This window comes from Excalfactoria chinensis, chromosome 4 (genome assembly GCF_039878825.1).
Source record: "Excalfactoria chinensis isolate bCotChi1 chromosome 4, bCotChi1.hap2, whole genome shotgun sequence".
In the NCBI taxonomy this organism is placed as follows: Eukaryota; Metazoa; Chordata; class Aves; order Galliformes; family Phasianidae; genus Excalfactoria; species Excalfactoria chinensis.
This window is the reverse complement of record NC_092828.1, coordinates 36,777,717-36,797,276: the sequence shown is the minus strand read 5'-3', so window position 1 is coordinate 36,797,276 and position 19,560 is coordinate 36,777,717. Positions and strand designations below refer to the sequence as shown.

General features: G+C 38.2%; 1 protein-coding gene across 1 annotated transcript in view; it reads left to right on the top strand.

Moving 5' to 3' along the window:
- Positions 1-19,560, top strand: part of ANKRD50 (ankyrin repeat domain containing 50) — a 40,070-nt gene that overhangs the window by 9,483 nt on the left and 11,027 nt on the right. Inside the window, exon 3 of the mRNA XM_072335224.1 lies at positions 13,484-13,713. Within this exon, the coding sequence (XP_072191325.1) occupies positions 13,484-13,713 (230 nt within the window). The remainder of the gene's footprint in view (positions 1-13,483; positions 13,714-19,560) is intronic.

Sequence of the window (19,560 nt, the reverse complement as noted above, 5' to 3'; positions counted from 1 at the left end):
CTGGGGCTGTTTAGTCTGGGGAAGAGGAGGCTGGGGGAGGACCTTACTGCTCTTTTCCGATATCTGAAAGGTCCTTACAGCAAGAGTGGGGTTGGTCTCTTCTTACTGGTGACAGGATGAGGGGAAATGGCCTTGGAGGTTTAGGTTGGGTATCAGGAAAAATGTCTTTACAGAAAGACTTGTTGAGCAGTGGAACAGGCTCCCCAGGGAGGTGGTTGAGTCACCTCAGAGTTATTAGTTAAGGTAGTATAGTTAGGTTGTGATGGGACTTGATGATCTTCAAGGTCTTTTCCAACCTGAGCAATTCTATGATTCTATAATTAGAACTTGCTCTTAATACCTGATTTCTGATGAGGAAATTTTGTGGCAGGAATACTTAACTTCAAGATCAAGTGCTTGAGGGACTATTTGATTAAAATATTTACCGAAGATCTTTTTAAACAGCACAAATTCTGTAGGTTTCATAGAAAGTCTGGATGGTTTTACTGACTTTAGCTTCCTAGTAGGTTAGTGTTCATATTGCGGGGGCTTAAACTTTAGTGACTGTATAGTGGGAGACATAAAATATTAAAAACAGCAGACAGCCTTCGCAGCCCAAAGTCTTTTACTACTCCTCACAGGAAGCAGCTGCATGTAAGCTGATATCTGCAAGATCAAAAGATCTTTTGAGGTCTAATGAAGAAAACGGTGAACGAGACACTTTGTATGAAAGAAGTAAGGAACAGCATAAGAAAATCTTACGTGGAACTTTATAATCTCCTGTGTGATGGTGTGCTTTGAAGATGTAAACAACTACAATGGATGAATGCTAAATGTCTGGTAAAAATGTTGCTGGTCTTCTGTGTGGCTTACTAGTTACAGCAGTTCAAGTACAGTTCAAATACAAATTTCTGTGCTGGTTTTCAATTTTGTGTAGTGTGAATGTGAATTTTAGAAGTATTTACGTACTTCTGTCTTCCAATAAAGAAAAGATTTGTCTATATTTCAATTATTCAGTAGCATAACTTTATGCTCAGAAATGCTAGAGGAAGGATGCTAACTGAAAGTCATAGCAATTCATTGGTATAGGAAGAAACAAAATATTTCTAAGATCGTGCACGGGAGCTTAAAACATTCTGCTAACTGAGCTTGCATTCTCACCCTGTTGAAATTGATGTTCTGGAAGGTTAATTGGAGTTTTGGAAGCTCAGTCTATTTTGTATTTTGACGCTGGTGGAGCTTCTGATTCTTGTAGTCCATGTAGTGCTTAACTGATGCTTTGGGCTTTTACTGTTGCTGGGTTTCATAGGAAATGCTGTGTTCACATGCTCCCCACTATTAGAAAGTTGAGCATTGCCTGAAGCTTAAGTACTTTGTGGCATGTTTCTCTTTAGGCTTTTCTCTTAAATCTGTGGAGTTAGTGGGTCACATAGCAACAGCTGGTGTTTCTGCAAGAGTAAGTTGTATGTTCTTTCATTGTATGGAAGCACTGCATACAAGGTGAACGTTATACCATTTAAGGTTTTAACCTTTTCAGTTTGAATTACCATAAGAAAGTTTCCCTAAGGCATTTTAATAATGACAACTTACATAGGTCTTTTTGTCTTCTACTTCTATAGGCATTAACATTTTGCCTTTAATCCATGTGGCTCAGTCTTAAACCTTGCAGGTTTTCCTATAAGCTGTTTAGTTAGATGGACCTTCGTAGCAATTCTCACTTGTTAATTATTTCCCTTCCCTCCTGTTTTCTATGCACATGTTCATAGCTTGTGCAAGGGTTTAAGTTTCTTTTGTTCCTTTCTAACGAAAAAATGAAAAGGATTTGGAGGATTTGGAGTCTAATATACTGGGAAAAGATAGCATTGAAATATCTCTTTTTGAAAGCGTTAGTGAAGCAGTGCATTGAAGAGGTTTCAGTTTCTTCTCTGCGATGATGTGTACAATGCACTGGGAATGTACAGAAGCCTTCCAAATGTTAAGTGCAGGTGTGTTTTAAATAGTTAATGCAGAAACACTTCAGGACTCAAATCCTCAATCCTTATTTCAGAGGTGTTGTGGAGGAAACATTGCAAAGGCTGTAGGTGGATGAGTTCCTGGTACATTTGAATGATGTCGGAATGTAGTAGAATATCATGAAAGAACTGAAAATGAAATTGAGAAGGAAACTAATAGAGAAATTAACATAGCTGATGGAGCAAATGGTGCAAAACACTGCAGTCAGTGTTCTCTCCACAGTGTGTTCGCATATGCCTTCACACAAAGGAAGGACCAAAGTATCTTTGATAGAAGGTGATCATTCTTAGCTCAGTTTTGGTTGCTGTTGTTTCAATGGGCAGGAGTGGGAATTAAGGATTGTATGTGAGTGGACTTTCAGGTCAATGGTCATTGTGGCATCTTTTCCTTTCCCCCCCAACCCCCCCCCTCTTTTGTCACACACTATAGAGAGTTGGCTATAGTGGTGTACATGCAGAGGACAAAAATGTCAACCACCTTGCACAGACACAAGCTTGTGTGCTAAAGTTCTGTGGTTGTCTTGATAGATGAAAGAAGTGTGTAGAAAGGGGTTATGGCAGCATCCAGGACGTGGACTTGTCTTGGAAGAAGAAAACTTTTGTTAGGTAGTAAAAATAGTGGCTGCAGAGATGGCTTTAACAAGTGGATGTGAATGAACCTCATAAGGGAAAACTGCTGAGAAAAGGATTACAATGTGATTTCAGTCTTAAAGCAGCTAATTAACAAATCTCGGATCAACTGCATTAACTCTCTTGCAGTGATATAAATCGTTACATTGTTATTCTGTGCATTCAAAAAGTACAGTTCAGCAGGACAGTGAAATGAAAGCTGCGTTTGTAGGGCAAGTACAGCTGATGTGTAGTAGGAGGAACATGACTGTATATGACTCTAAATAAGTGAAGTAGTATTATCTCTGCCTTCTCTACCAGATACACACTTAAGTAGTCAGCCATGCAAAAAACGTTCAGTTAAGTTTCCTTACAGTTATCTTGGTGTAAGTTACATGAATTGTACCAACACATCCTAGCTTTGACAAACCTACCAACACTTGGGTAAACTTTCCCAACTTTTACAGCATTCCAGTACCAGCTGTATGCATCAGTTTGGTTTCGGTAGCTTTACTGGGTATTGGATAATGCTGCCATGTTTTTTGCTTTGTCTGTGATCCATTGAATTTGTTTTTTTAAAAAAATAAAAATAAAGAAGAGAAACTTTTTTCTCCCAATGGATTTATAGCATATAGTGCACATTAATATTAAGCTCAATTTTTATAGCTTCAGGTGTACTTTGTTTGTTAGTGCCTTGTATTTTAATTTGTGTCAGAGATGCCTTTGACAGTAAACTCTATTTGGTGATTTAGGAAAAAAAAAAAAAGGAAAAGAGGATAATACAGTTTATTTCACTTGATCTATTGTAGTTAAGACTAAAAATAGGTCTAACTAAACTAGAACTGGTTCCAAGGCTAAATGCAGCACTGCTGTGAGATAACAGAATCAGGTGGTAGTGTGTTTTTAAAGCAAATTACAGAGAGTTAGAAAAGACCCGTAGGAGACCATAAAGTCGAGAGAAGCTGTATGTTTTGGAGGATGGTGGGGGAGAAAGGGGGGGGGGGAAGCATACCAACAACAAAAACAACAATTTCACAAGGTTTTTAATATGGACTCTGAGTGATATAGGAGGAACACGTGCTTTGTATTCTACTTTGGGGAGTAAGGGTAGAGGGATTTTTGACTGGGGCACGTGAAAACTCCATGTGTTGCCTCTTCATATAAGACACTGTGATTAAAGGTCAGGGCGATCCCTTTGACTTGAGAAAATAATTTGGAAAAAGATGCATGGTAATGCAAATATGGAAGTGCATGACACATAAGGTAAAGTCTTAACAGCTTTTCATCTAGTATTTGTGCAGAGAATTTTCTGAAAATGAGGTTAGACAGTATTATCCTGTGATCTGTACAACAAACTGAAGTATGGGGTGCTTTATGATGGGCTGCAAGAAATGAGAAAGGTGGGTAACTAGCAATAACTGTGAGTGATTTTGTGTTGTCCATGCTAAGCTGTTATCTTTTGTCACGCAGTCATGTGGTAACAGAAAATAGGTCTGGCCGCACAGTAAACTAGGATGTAGCCTGACAAAAGCCCTTCAGTTGAGTGTATCCAGTGTAGTTTTCTACTTGTATCATCTGCTGTTTCCTTTCTTTTAGTTTTTAGGGATAATGCTTCTCTCATGTCAACAAATAAAACTGTATGCATGGAAAGCAAAGTCTGTATCTTCAGCTGTTTTATGCTCTGCATAAGTTGAGATACAAGGAAGAAATGGATTTTGTCTGCCTCTAAAACCTAGAATAATGCCAACAAATTAAAATGCCTGTTAGGCTACAAGAATTTATATTCAGCTGTGCATTAACCTCTATAGACAACACTGCTTCTAATTGACGCTGTATTTGATTAACAAATAGAGGTTAATTTTTATATGAGTAAAGTACCAATGATTGATGAGGAAATGCTAAGATTATATTTTGCTTTGCTGTATATTTCATTTTGTAAATGACTTTAAACTAAGTTTGCAATTTTAATCTATTCTCTTGCATATGTGAACCTGTTAGTTTTTCTTATTGTGGTACCCTATAGCTACCTTTTTGCATTTCAACTAGAGACTTCTGAATATGTGTAAATGTATTATCATAACTTCACAGGTGTAAAAAAATAATGTGCCTTATGGGTAATTCTCATTTCAACACATAACTTACCGTGAGCCTGATCTGATACTTTCTCCTCATGCATTTGAGGTAAAATGCTGTTTCTTTGATACACAGGCTTTTTTTTTTTTTTTTTTTTTTTTTTTTTGAGTGAGTTATTCATACAGACAATGAGAATATAATTGATGTTTCAAAAAGAAAAACAGTGGTTTTCTACCATAGCAAGAGACATCTTTTAAACAGCACACAGTTGATGACAAATCCTGCGGATGAATATAAATAATAGTAACTTGGACAACAGCTCAAAAACTGGAGGTGGAACAGGGGAGGAAGTAAGGGTATTCAGGTAGGGTCAAGGGATGGATAAAGAGGATGAGGCAGTTAATCAGCTGTCCTGGATGTCTTTAAACTAGTGAAAAGAAAGGTATGGGGTGTAAAGAAGCAGAACTGGAAATCTTACTGCGCAGAGTCAAGGTTGATTTAAATGCTTTTAAAGGGTAACTTGTGTGACTGGTGTTTTTTGTTTAGGAGTTGCTTTCTATATTGCAAACTTGCTTCAAATTCTAGAATAGACTAAATCTAAACTATTGGAAGGTCTGTGAATGAAGAAATGCACTGCATGTGGAGATAGTTTTGTACATATGTTATCTATTTAAAGGATGGAGGTAGCACTTCTATTGGAATAAACAGAGCTACCCTATTAGATGATATTGTGTATCTTAAAGATTATCTGCATTGCCAGAGTGTAGTTGTTGTAATTGAGAAATTCCCGCACCTCTAAATTGTCTTTTTCTAAAAATCTAAATGTTTTACTCTTTCAAACCAGCATGATCAAGTAAATTAAGTTTCTTTAAGAGAGCAGATGGATTGTCCATAGCATAGGATTTGGATGAGAATGTCTGAAATGTGTCTGTTGCTGAAAATAATGAATTGTCATAGTAGATTGGAGATGAATGTCATCTGGGAAACAAGAGTCTGTCAGTGACTAGATTTCTAGTGAGGGAGAGGAGAAAATAATGAATAAAAAGACAGAAATTTGCTTCCAGCAGATGAGAAGATGAAGAGCAGTTTTCGTTGAAGGTGACTGTGAAATGATCTTAAATGTGTGATTTTTAGTAGAGAAAGAAGAACAAATTAAAAGCAGTGGACTTTCCCCTCAGATAATTTGTGGGTGAGGTCTTGTGACTGCAAGTAGGAAGAAGGAAAGGAATTAGCTGGAAAGAATACTAAGGCCTTAAATCCCAGTGTATTAAATAGCCGGTTTAGTGAAATCAAGATCCTCATCATTCATATGTAAAACCTAAGAACAAAATCAGGGAAGTAGATCAGCTACTTAATATGAATTTAAGATCGCAGAAAAACAGCCTGGACAGAAACAACAACAAAAAAACAGTAGGTGAGAGGTTCTAAAGGAGTCTGAGTTGTCACTGTTGTCTTCAGAGGACAGGTTATATTTTTCAAGATGGCAGAGATGTGGACTTGAAAGAAAAAGGTACTGAATGTCACACTTTATGGAAGGATAAAAAGACTTTAGAGAACTGTAGACCTGTCAGTTGAATAAAAAATGCTGGAACAAATAAGCTATTTGCAAGCAGCTGGAAAGAGTTGAAATGACAGCTAACGTGGCATGACATGGTTTGCTTTTTACAAATCTAATTAATTTCTTGCTAAAAAGACAATAATAGTGCTTGTGGATAAGGGATAACCATGAATGTCATTTCTACTTCAGATAGGCATTGGGGATGTTCATATGATTCTGCTGCAAACAAGCAGCGCTCTGGGTAGACCGGCATTCGGCTCCACACAGAGGGATTTGGGTACCTTGGGAGTAACTAGGAGCAGTTCACAGTGTCACTGCACCTCATGTTGGGCATCGCTGCCATCTGTCCTGCATCTGTCCCTTCAGTGGGCTAATTGACCTCAGTCACTGAGCCATTGTCTGGGAGAATTTGCGTAGGATAAATTAAACAGTTCTGCACTGTGTGCTCAGGAAATTCTTTGTAGGGGGTTTTCATACTCTCCTCCTCTTTGCCTTTGATAGGGACGCAGATTTTTATGTTAGGATCTGAGTAGTTAGAACATATTGTGTAGGTAAGAACATAAAACAAATACCTTCAGATAAAAAAAAGACTCAACCTGCTCCTGGTAGCAGGTGTGAGTGGGTTTCAGCCACACTAGTCTTTCCTTAATACAGCTGAGTTGTTTGCAAACTGTTCTAGGCAGTCCAACTATCACAACCAAAATATTTGCTCTTAAGGTTTCTTTTTCTGAGTTTTCTAATAAATCTACCAGTGGATCCACCTGCGGAGCTGTGTAAAAGAAAATCACCTGTATAGTTGTATGAGACAGTAGGAGGTCTTTAATCGATATGCAGGGGTCCAGCATGTTGTGTTTGTGTGACTGATGGTGCTGGCTGTATGATAAACTCTGCTTTTGTCTGGCTCAATACCCTGGAGCTAGCTTTTGTGCTCTCCTTGTAGGATTGCAGCTCTGCTCTACAAAGACAGATAAAACTCAGGTTACTCCAAGGCACTGCAGGATCAGGTGCTGAATTGCACAGCAAGCCTTGCCTGCCGTTTCTAATTTGCCAGTCTGAAAAGCCTGGACCTGAAGTTTACACACAAACACTAGAGCTTACTTAGTGGGTGATTCTCAGCACTTTTTTTCCTTCCTTTCTGCTTCCTAAGACTTCTTTCCTAAGTCTCCCTTCAGTTGGTTAGAACCACCAGGGCTGGTTTATCTTTCTGTGCAGCCTGTGAGTTAGCAATTCACTTGAAACAATTGTGTGTATTATACACACCAAGGAATGATAGTATAATTCCGGTATTGTGCTTTCTCAGAAAGTCATAATCAGTTGTAGGCACGCTTTTATTACTTTGAAATGGGGCTGAACAGCCACCTCAATAACTTGCACATGTGTAAGTATGTACACAGGTGCGCACACAAAATCAAGCCAGGTAATTTTACTTTCACGGAAGGCAGCTATTGAACTTTACCATTAGATTGTGCCTCAATCAGTAATTCAGAGGCCGTGTAACAGTTAGTTTACTCCAGATGAGTAAGCTGCTGCTGGTAGTGGTCCATAGGGCATAAGGGAAAATGTGCTCTAATCTAGAAACAGCAGCATAGATAATCTGTGAAGATGCTTTCTTTTTTTTCTGCTGTGTGAGTTCAGCTGCTGCAAGTATTCTCAGGAAGGGGTTAATATTTCATCAACTGAATGGCTAAAACTGTCTGATTAGAAGTCAAATTTCCCTTTGCTTCTCTTCTCGTGACCTGCGTCCCCTGTACAGTTTGGAAGACAAAAGAGAAAAATTCAGCTCCTGGCTTATGGATGCATTTGCTGAGGTGTCTAGCAGTGTTGAACAGGTTTGTCCTCCCTGTCTTCAGTCTTTTAAGTGCAAATTAGAAACCAGGGTACTGACAGCCTCATGAGCTTACATTCTGCTGGCTGACCATGGAATTATAATATACAAGTGGGTTCACGAGACAGTGGGAAGAGAGATGGGACGTGACTTACTGTCAAATGTGAAAATTTTCTAAGTAGAAATTCCAATAATAGTAATCTGGAATTCTGAATTTTGCTGTCTATTCTGAAACTGTGGATCTATGCACTTTAAGGGATGATTAGTTCCACTGGAACTGGAATAATAAAAACCTCATTGCCTACAGCTTTACGCCCTTTGGCACTTCTATCCTTAGGTATGGTGCATTGACCTGGGATACCCCCTGCAATGTTTCTATAAAATAATTCCTTCCAGCTGTGAGCTGGAGAGTGCAGAGCTTCTCCTCCACCAGATAAAGCTGGCAAGAGCTGAGTTGGGATGCCTACAAGGTTTCTGCATGTGATTTTTAGGCAAAAATCCCAGTAATTCTTATGTTGCTGACAGAAGTTGTTACAGTGTTAACTTAGTAAGCATAATTGGCTTCCTTAGAGTTTCATTGATGTATTTCGTCTTCCTGAATTTTCTGATACAACATAAATGGAAATGACTGTCTTAGAAGTAGAATAGCACATTGCTGTGATACATCATGTAGGAAGTCATCCATAAGAAGAATGACAATTCTTTGCTTTTCCAATGATCAACACTAATGTTTGAAGAAATGTCTACTTAGCTATTGAAGTGTGTGTATATATAGGGAGGTATGTATCCATTCAGTTTATTTATAGGCATCTTTAACAATTATTTCAATCTTCAAGAGCTCTTTAGGTAAAATGTACAAGTGTGCAGTTTAGTAGGAAATCATGCAGGGCAGTCTTATCTCTTGCCAAGGACAACACTGTGCAGTCCTTTTCATGTTAGGAGAACGTTTTATGCGGTCCTGTTGGTAAGTTTTTTGCCAACGTTACAATAAATTCAGGTGAAACTCAGTGTAATCTGGATTGCCCTTACCAGCTAATCAGCTCCATTATGTTGCTTGTAGTTAATAACCTTATTTTTCCACGGCATTATGATTAAATGCTTTTTCAGTGAATGTTTGCAATCCTCAAAGTTGTTTATCTGAAGTTGGCTGGTATTTCCCAGTACTCAGAGGGATCACGTACTTGGGACTGTGGTTTCTTTTGATTCAGAATAGTTGCAAGTAGTGTGGCACTGGTGTTAACTTAATTGTAAGTACCACGTATAAACCACTTCAGTGGCAACGCCTGTCATCTTCCTTTTTGAAATATCAATGGTCTTTGGAAAAGAAGAGAGTATGCAAAGATCTCCGTAGTGAGGTGCTGGTGATTTCAAGTAGGAGAATAACAATTCACTAAAATCCTAAAACTCCTAACTGAATGGGGGAGACAGATTTGCTAAAGGAGAGGATAATAACAGCCTTGCCTGCCTGATGGCAATAAACATCGCTGCTGAGCATTTAGCTCAGCATCACTTGGAGAAGAACTGTCTTTTTTTATGCTCTTTTTTTGTAGTGTTATTGTGTGTGTATGTATTTATTGCACGGTGTACCTGCTGTCATACCTAAGCAAAAAGATGCCCAGTATTACACTAGTATCATTTGCACTATTTCGGAGTTGAAGAGTGAGCACATCTGGCAAAAGCAGCAGCAAAGTTTGGAAGAAAGCAGGAGGCTCTCTAACCCTCATGACAAGCCTGGGTTTGGTTAGCCTGTACAGAAGTAGTTTATGGTGCTGGAAGGCAGTGTGCATGCCCAGTCGTTGCTGTCTTTGAAAGATGTCTATTGCCTGCTTCTTAAAACAGCTCTCTTCTGAAAGAACAAACATTGTAAATATATAATGGGCTCATTATGTAATGTATACTGTATATGTCACGCGCATTGCTGGGGAGGTTTTTTGTGGCAACAGTGGCTGTAACTGAAATGCAAGTGCCTAACCATAACTCATAGGCAAGAAAGTGGCTCAAAGGGCAATTTGTTAAAGAAAAATCATACTGATAAATTAAATGCAAAAGCAGTAGCAGCAGTTAAACACTTTCCAAATTTGTATCGTTATGATATTTGAAATATTTTTGTTTTGCTACAAGTCGCAGTGCTCGGACTCAGACAGATATTGGATTTCTGTTCTTTCTTGCTTTCTTCTGCTACTTTGCCTGGCAGATGAGTTTTTTACAATTGTTCTGTGTGTTTGCCAGTAGTGAGCACCAGCAGCTGGCAAGAGGACAGGGACCCTTTTGAGGGGATAAGCTGTATTTGTGCTGTAACAGACATCAGAGAATTTAAGTGGGGACGTAACTCTGACTTTCCTACACACCAGAGTCAGTCACATGAGGGGCGCTCATAACAAACTAGGCTTTATCATCCTTCTTCTTCTAGAACTGCTCATTCATTATTATATGGCATCTTGGCTTTCTTATTTTTTAACAAGTATGTGCATTCCACTGTGTCTTTCGGTCTTTGTGGACACTGCTGCTATCGCTCTGTTTTCTTCTGTCGTGTCTCTGCATTTTTTGCAGATCCAGTCAAAAAATCTCAGGGCTAACCATTTGCAGAACCTCAGCCTTGCTGCTATATATTTCTTCCATATGTGGAAAATCATATTTGCATGGGTTCTGTCAACTCAGTAGCAGTCTGAAGAATTCTGTGGGAGGGTTCATTGTTCTTGGGACTCTCTATTTATTTGAGAGCGTACAAAACATCTTAGCTCTGCATAAATAAGTCGTTACATTACATTCCTGTTAAATTTCATCATTTAAGATACATAATTGTGCTGTTTTTTCTAAAGATCTTGTTGTTTTTTTTTTTACTGAGGACTTTCAGAACTATTCTGTAACAAGGAATTGCTATGTAATGAGAACCACTTTTATATCTGTATTGGCTGTAAAAGTTCTGAAGATAAGGCTGTTTGCTGTTATCCCTTCAGAAGGTGAAGAAAACTCCTCATCTTTTGAACGGCACTCTGCAAATTAAGCAATCTGTTAAAATGCTCTGTAGAGGAATCACCATTTACAGAAGTCCATTTAAGACATTTATTCCACGTTGATTGATGTGATTTCCATATGCAAGCAAGATGTTATCGGAGAGTGGGAATTACTATGAAGGTAAACACGATGGGAATTCTGGCCTCAAACTTGAATGCCTGAAAAATTTCCCTATTACGTTATCTGGCACTACTCTGAACTCAGAGATAGAAAAGTCTAGACGGAACTGAGGTTATCAAGTGGTTCCTAAGAGCACTTTCAGAGAAAGCTTTATCAGTGTCTTGTCAGTGCCATGCTTGTGAGTAATATAGCTGTAGCCTTGAAGAGGTAGTCATGTCTCATTGAATATATTCTCGTATGTGTATGTTTATATACATAGATTTATTTTTTTTTCCCAATTGAATGGATGTTATGCTGCTGCTCAGAAATGCAAGTATTGTGAAGTGGAAGGGATGCCAAGTGGGATACTAGATCTCTGTTCCACAAAACTCCTGCAACCACTGTTTCTGCAGTCTCACAGATATGGGAAAATGTGGTTTAGTGCTTGCACTATATTTTAATACCTTATTCTTTGGACATCTTTTGACTCCATTTGGAGGCAGGATGACCTTTTGCTTTGACCTACTGTGGCCAACTACTGCATACTGTAGAATAATTCAGCAGAATAATTTGGGACTCTTTCCCAGACATATCTATTAGGTTATCTTGGTATTTCCTACAGGTAAATACTAACACACAAGAACACTGTCAGATACACCAAAGGTATTTCATAGGTGTTTTGTCACGATCACTCAGATTTTAGGTGAGATTTTGCTTTAAGGTATTATTTATTCACATCTCAAAGCAATGTAAATAGCTGAGAGTACAAGGCTGCATTCTGCTAGGAAAGAGGTGGAAAATGAGGTAATTTCAAGCTGCCTCCTTTCATTGTGGGGTTGATATCACTTCGGAAAGTAATTTTAGCCTTATGGCTACATTAATTTCCTGCTTTGTAAGTTAGTAGTTGCTTAACTTCCCAGCTTAGGGAGCAGAAAGACTCTACCTGCCCTGCGAGCATCTTCTGAAAGAGGGGGACTGGTGTTAGGAAGTAACAAAGAATCCAGAATAGTCTTGCGTTTCTGGAAGTGCAAGGGGCCAGAGTTAAGGATTTAAATGCAACTAATACTGAAAGCTTTCAGAACTCATCCTTTCTATCCCTTTGGGAAAATTTCACCAACTGGAATAAATTGCCTAGCTGGCTCTGCTAGATCCTGCTTTTACTGTCAGCAGCGCACCACTTTGTGTTTCTATTTTGCACTTTTCTCAGTCAGAAAACCAGAAAGCAACATTGTACTAGTGGTGCTTGCAAATCATTTTTTACTCTGCTTGTGTTTTTCCATCAAACAGGCGAGATTTGCCATTGTTCTAATTTGCATTCTTGATAGGTAATAATTAAGTTGTCGACCAAAGTGTTCTGAAGATAAATTTGTTCAGTAAAACAAATGAAAGAAGATTATTATTGCCTTAAGTAAAACAAAAATACTTGTGATGTCTATGCCATCTGGACACAAGCATAAAGTCTGCAAAAAGAGAGCTATCATGCAAGTGTATTTATACACTCAGAACATGAATATATTTCATACCCTGTTTCGTTTTCTGAGTCTTTTTACTATAAAGGCAAACTTTACTTGTCAAATGTATTTAAAGATCATAGAATCATAGAATGGTCTGGGTTGAAAAGGACCACAATGATCATCTAGTTTCAACCCCCCTGCTGTGTGCAGGGTTGCCAACCACCAGACCAGGCTGTCCAGAGCCACATCCAGCCTAGCTTTGAATGCCTCCAGGGATGGGAGTTGCAGTCAGTGGAACATAAGGGCCTAAATGAAACTTGCCTGCAAAACAGTAGTGTTGTATAGAAATACTGGAAGGTGTATGGCAGTTATATATAAGCACAGAGATATATTTTAATGAGCACTACTAAAGATGGCAGCAGTACATGCAAATATGAGACAGGAACTCTGGTTATTAGCTGTGCTGATGCATTTGTTCAGCTCCTTGTGTTCTGAGAATGCAAATATGTAGAAATTCAGTTCTTTGTAAAATTTGTTCACTCAGGGGTTAAACTTTTGAGCTCTGATACTGCAGGTGTCTTTTTATTTAGTTTGGTATCATGACCAGCTTCTGATAAGCAATAATAACAGAAAAAAAGATTAATGAGCGTTTTTACATTTTAGGCCAAGTAGTTTCTGGCATACTAAACCACCGTTTTTCTAAGTATTCTTATGGACACTGAACCATATTAACTTGTTTTAAAGTATGGTTAGAAACATCAAGTTCATTAAAATGTAATCTTGCCTAAGCAAAATTGCATCACTGCATTTAATATATTGTTATGTTTACAAGATTGATTTTGTTCCCCATTCCTTGCAGGTGCATTCTGCTTCCTCTTCTGGGAATGAAGCCCCCTCAGCAAAGCCTCTTCCTGCTCGTAGACTCAGTCGATGAGGGCTGCAACATCTCTGAGGGTGAACAGACCTCTACAAGTTTATCTGGAACGATAGCGGAGCTGTTAGCTGGCCACTTTGAGTTCTTCCCTCCCTGGTTGCTCCTTCTGTGTTCTGCCCGCAAGCAGAGTAAAGCTGTTACAAAAATGTTTACAGGTGAGTGCAGAAGCATCATTACATCTGTCTATAATGAGGATTTGGCGTTTACAAAACCTGTGGTGATGGTCGAAAGCACTAATGCGTGCACAGTTCTAAAAAATGATAATGGCAAAAATGGTAATTTTAAAAACCTCACATTCCAGTTTACCTACCATAAGCTTAAAGTGGCACTTAGAAGTAAATTATGTCTCTGCAATAGAGCTATTGGTGGCTTTGAGTTCTATTTTTGCCTTGCTTCTTCTAAAAAGCTTTGAAACCGTGTAGGTGATGTGTAAGTACATAAGTATGTTGGCTGTATATGCCCATTCCTCACAACCTCAAAGGATTTTTTTCATCTCCCATTAAAATATTTCCCCTTATTTTCAGAAAGCAGTGAATAACCTTTGAAGGTGGAACTTGAGAGGGTAATGCTGTCAATGTGGATTCTTAGAGTATACTTTTGGCAAAGGTTACTTGGTAAAGAATTCTTTACAACTTCTTCATCCAGTCTTTACAGTGTCATGAGAACATTTCTTCACTATAATCACATTGTTACTGGATGTTCTCTGAAATTTAATAAAGGCCAATATCTAGACTGGATTCCAGGCCTATGTATAAAGCCTGTGTGTATTAAGGCAACGATTAGGACAAAAATGTGATTATAGAACATAGACCCATAGGCTTGCTTGTTTCCACTGTGGCAAAAGGTCAATGTGATAATTGCATTCTGGAATGTAGTCCTGTATTAATCAACAGCAGACATGAACGTTGGTATTTAGGGGTATGTGAGAACTAAAGGAAACTTTAGAGTAGTTTCATAGGGCTCTTTTGGATGTTCGTATGGGAATAGTTTTGTCAGAGCTTGGCTGATTAGAATGGTTGTAGCTGCCAAAAATACTGACAAAACTTACTTCAGTGCAGCTTTATTTCCTTTCCACTGAATCGCATAATGTTTCAGACTAGTCCTAAAAAATTGTTGCTGTCTTCTAAGTATACTTTCAGATAGAGTTCTTGACAGGAGAAATCAGCAGAATTAATGGGTATGCCTTTAAAATAAATTTAATTTGAAAGAGTAAATTTCTCATTTCCGCAGTGAGTGATTTGATGAATAGCATAAAGAGTTGTCTTGTGATGTTATAATGCATCTTCGCTGTGAGAAGAGGTGGAAAAAAAGCATTATTCCCAAAGCAATTGAACTCATAATGAGTTTAAGTTTTGGGGTCTATTTGTAGGAAGGGGTGGCTCGTTGCTTTTTTGTTGGTGGTTGGTTTGGGTTTTGTTTTTGGTTGTGTTTGGTTTTTTCCAAATGAGAGTGAACTGTGACATTACATCCCACAGTACCCTACTGGATGATTTTCCTCCTTACAGCCAGTGCTCAAGTATATGAAAGATACAGTGAAGATGTGAGCAGTACGGATTGAAGCTTCTGTTAACTTCAGATACATTGGAACTTTGTGTTGAAAAACTTGAAATAATTTTTGTTTTCTTTTTTTAACCTGCAAAGGATAGGCTACTGTTAACACATCTCTTGGGGCACACTCTTCTTCCCCTTTGCATAACGTGAACGTTTACTTTTATCCAAGCAAATTTCTTTTTAAAGTTATATATTTGAGTATGCAGAATTCAAGATTGACTAGGAACATTTTTTGCACACGTGCCTGAAGAAATGGTCTGCACAATAATGTGCACTGTACTCTGGAACACCATTATACTGAATTTCTAATGCTTTCTAATTTCTCAGCAAATGGTTGCAAGTGTAACGTTAACCTAGTCACTGCACGTTTTCTTCCAAATAGTTTCTTCCATTTGGAAGACATCAGTTTCACACTAACTTAGTAAGATAGGTTGGAATACTTTTAGTATTACTTTAGGAAAATGAGTCCATCTGTAGGCTTTCGTGCTAAACGTTTTAGAGTAAGGTGTGACGTATGTACTAGCTGGTATTAATTTAATGAGTTGTTTTGTATCAGCTTACACTTAAAATTTTGATGTGAGGAATCTTCCTCTGGAAATGTGCTGAAATAAGAGCTAAACCCATTTGTCAGCATGTGGTGTAAGTGATTGGGAGCAGGGCTGTCACAGTAGTGTGGCCTTGACAATGTTCTTTTTTGGGTGTTGAATACAGACGAGAGTTCTGCAAGCATCTCTCCAGCCAAAAATAGTCATGGACATGGAAGAAAGAGTGCAGCCTTTCTCATCTACTGTCATCTTGCTGCTGCCAGTAGTGAATACATCATCCCCACCAACAGATATCGAGCAAAGGAGGAGATTTATTCTAGTCCTCTTCATTTCTTTTCTTTTGCTGGTGACTAATTTATTCAATCTGAATAGCTGTGCCTGCATCTGCTGCAGCCCCGTGTTCAGGGGTGTATTCAGAGTTTCTGTAGTAGCACAGAGCACTACAGATGTCTTTTTTTCCTCTCTCACCAGATTCTCAACTTTCAATAATTAAAAATAAAATAGTTTTTGCCTCTTGTGGCTGCAAAGACAACCTCAAAAATACGAACCAAATGTAAATTGATGCCTGCTTGAGTCTGCGGTCACCCTCCACAGTGAGTAAAAGCCAGGCAGCTGAGGAGAAAAGGAAGGGAACAGATATAATGTGTGTCCTCCTGCCTCCTCTTGTATGCACTGTCATCAGCTGTCATATCGTGCCTGTTTACTTTTCTTACATCTGTCCTGAAGTTTGCCATTCTTTTTCCTCTTCTGTGTTATCCCAATCGCTCCATGTGACATCATCTGCTTGCAAGTGTGAGCGGTCAAGCAGCTGCATTAAACGCAGTCTTTCCAACCTTTTTATTATTTGTTTGAATGAATTCTTTATTTTTCTAAATAACTTCAGAAAACCTCTGTATGTAGCATAGGCATGCAACTTGTTTAGGCTTTGTGTTTCAGCTAACTAGAAAATGGAAATGCTTCCTCTAAAAGGAGGGTAAATATTAAAAGTATATCAGTTAGTGTTGCAAAGCTAAATTATTTTTCTAAAGTTCTATCATAAGAGCTAAAGATGGTAGGCATTTTAAATTCTGGAAATATTATTTAGATAAGTTGGAGTAAAAAGCAGGTATTTCCTCATTTGATAGCATAACAGCAAACAGAAATGCATATGTACAAATGCTCTATTCATTTGTCTGAAGAGGCGTTTTAATAGACATTTACTTATTTGTTTCATGGATATCGCTCAAAAGAAGAAACTGTCCTTGTCATCTGGCTTGATTATACTTCTCAAGTACTGCCATTCTTGATCAAAATAGTTTCTTTTCACACACGAGAGACATGTGTATACCAGATTGGTGCAGTCCATGTGAATGGCTTGTCTTAGGGAGCTGTAGTTAATATACAGTTAATGTTATTTACTAGAAACCTGAATAAAAAGAATGAAAAATGGACGTGCAAGCATTCACTGTAGCATCAAGGCAGCTTATACTCCATTCACCCAGTTATCCACAGGCAGAAGCAGACTGTTTGTCCTTTTTCACTCTTGCATTTGCCTGTCATTCAGCTCTAAGTGTACAGATAAGATTCATCCAGATTTACTCTGAATTAACGATCTTAAGCGTATCAGTCTTTCTGTGATGTTTTCAGTTTGCTAGTTCTAGCTGGAATAAATATAGAGAATTGTTCTTGTAGCCTTTCCAAAAATTAAATCGTGAGCAAAAACGTGAAAACCTAAGAAAAACATACTAAAATAATGTCAGCTTCTGCACCAGAAAATTTAAGCCGCTTGTTTAGTTGTATTGCTGAATCCTCAAATCAAATCGCTTGTCAAATTTGGAACTGCACCTTCTTTCCACATGCCCGTTCCAGAGAATAAATAGCATTGAGGCTGCTTTAAAACAAGAAAATATTAAGTTTTCACCATACTTTACAAATTATGTAGGCAGTTTCATGTTACTTTAATGTCTTTGTAGGAGTTTGGATTTTGACAATAAAAGGTTATTTAGATATATTTTAATGTGTTTATGTGGTTGTAAATTTTACTCCAATGCTGTGAAATAATTTGTTGTTGTTGTGGCCATGATTCTACTTACTTTTTCCTGTCTTCTTACTCTTTGGGTTACCCCTTCAAGAATGTGATGCTAGGGGTTTTCTTACTTCCTCATGCAAAGTTGCGTGAGTTTTCTGTACATTGAAGTGGACTAATGACAGCAGCAGAATTCAGTCTCGAGACTAGTCCCATGTCTCTTAGCATCTGTGATGGATATGATACAATTTGTAATTTGTGTGCTGCAAATGTGCTACAAATTAAGCATGCTGCTTCAGTTTTCAAGTGCTTTTTACTTTTCTGGATATGTTGTTCTTTTTGAGTGGGTGAGCATAAATAGCCATACAAATATCTAACTTAATGCACGTTTAGATTAACAGCGTAAATCAGTAGTATTAAAACGTTGCTATGTTTTTAATCGTTTGGATTATTTTACAGTTAACAGTCGAGTTAAATGGGGTATATTAAAGTATTTAAACCTTCAATGCAATTAAATGTATTTAATTAAATATACAGAAATTGAAAGAGATGTATAATTATTTAGTGGATCCTGGTTGTTAATAGTTTATTTTTTATTGTTAAAAGTTTGAAAAGGTTGATATAGTGTACAAGTATTTATATAGCCAAGATATATATATATTTTTTCCCCTTTAAATGACCACAGACCTTGCCAAGAAATACATTTGGAACTGATTTGTTTACTGAACTGCCAGGAATTTAATAAATCAGGAAAATCCATACTGGAGCACCCATTGGGTTGAAAGTGATGTGTTGGAAGAAAAATCTTAACAATGCAAAAAGCAGTTTGTGGGACTGTGAGTTCTGTCTGCTGCACTCCTGTTCTGCTGAGCTTAAGTAGTTCAGGGGAATGCATCTGAAACAAATGAGCTTTCTCTCAGTGTTTTGATGCTTCTTGATCTTGAAAATAAATTATTACAGTTGGTAGGGTGGAAAGGCAAGTTTGCAGAATCTTTGTTTGGAGACGTAAAATGGCCTCATTTAGGTAAAAGCTTGGGCAAAAAGAAAAAACAAAAACACAGATTTGTTTTATTCCTTCAAGCTAACAAGTAGAATGTTAGGCTTTTCTTTGGATTACTTATTGTACTGTGGCACGGTACAGTGGTTTAATATAACAGCCTACTTCTGTTTGAAAGACTGTTATAAAGGAAGTGTATTAATCCCAGCCCTTAAGGAACATATTGTCCTTGGGATGTGTGAAGGCTGGGAGTCGAGGGAGGTGAGGATCTCACATCAGCCCTGAGCACTGGCTGCTGTCTCTGCATTGCTGTCCAGGTCTGTCAGTGGCCTTCTGGCACAGATGGAGTTATATCAGCTGCTCTACAAATTGCAAAAGCAGTTGAGTTATTTAAAAAAATAAAAGTAACTTAGGCAGATAATGTATTGGAAGGAAAGACATGGGCATGGGATGGCTGTGAGAGATGGGGATCTGGTGTAAGGAGTCACCTAGGGCTAAACACACTGGGAAGGACTTTGCAGAGCTCTGTGCCTGATTTTCTTCAGCCAAGTGGCAGGAGTATATCTATCAGGAATGTTTATTTCACTCATAAGAGAGAGGTTTAAGAAACTAGCAAGTGAGTGAATGATGGTGGCATTTGCTCTGAATTGAGTAAATCTGTGCTGCTCCCTGCACATGTGACATGGGCTAATCAAAGTGATGATTGGCTGAGGACAGCCTTGCATGTAGATGTGGCTGTGAATGCATACATCAAGCATTGTTTTTTAACTTCCCTGCTTGCTTTTCTGTCTTCTGAATGCTCGTAGTCTGGGAGCTCAATGAGAAATCTTGGCATCTGCAAAATTGGAGGGCACCAGCTATCCTTACTCAGCAATATCTCTTACTTGGCTTATGTGTGTGTGAA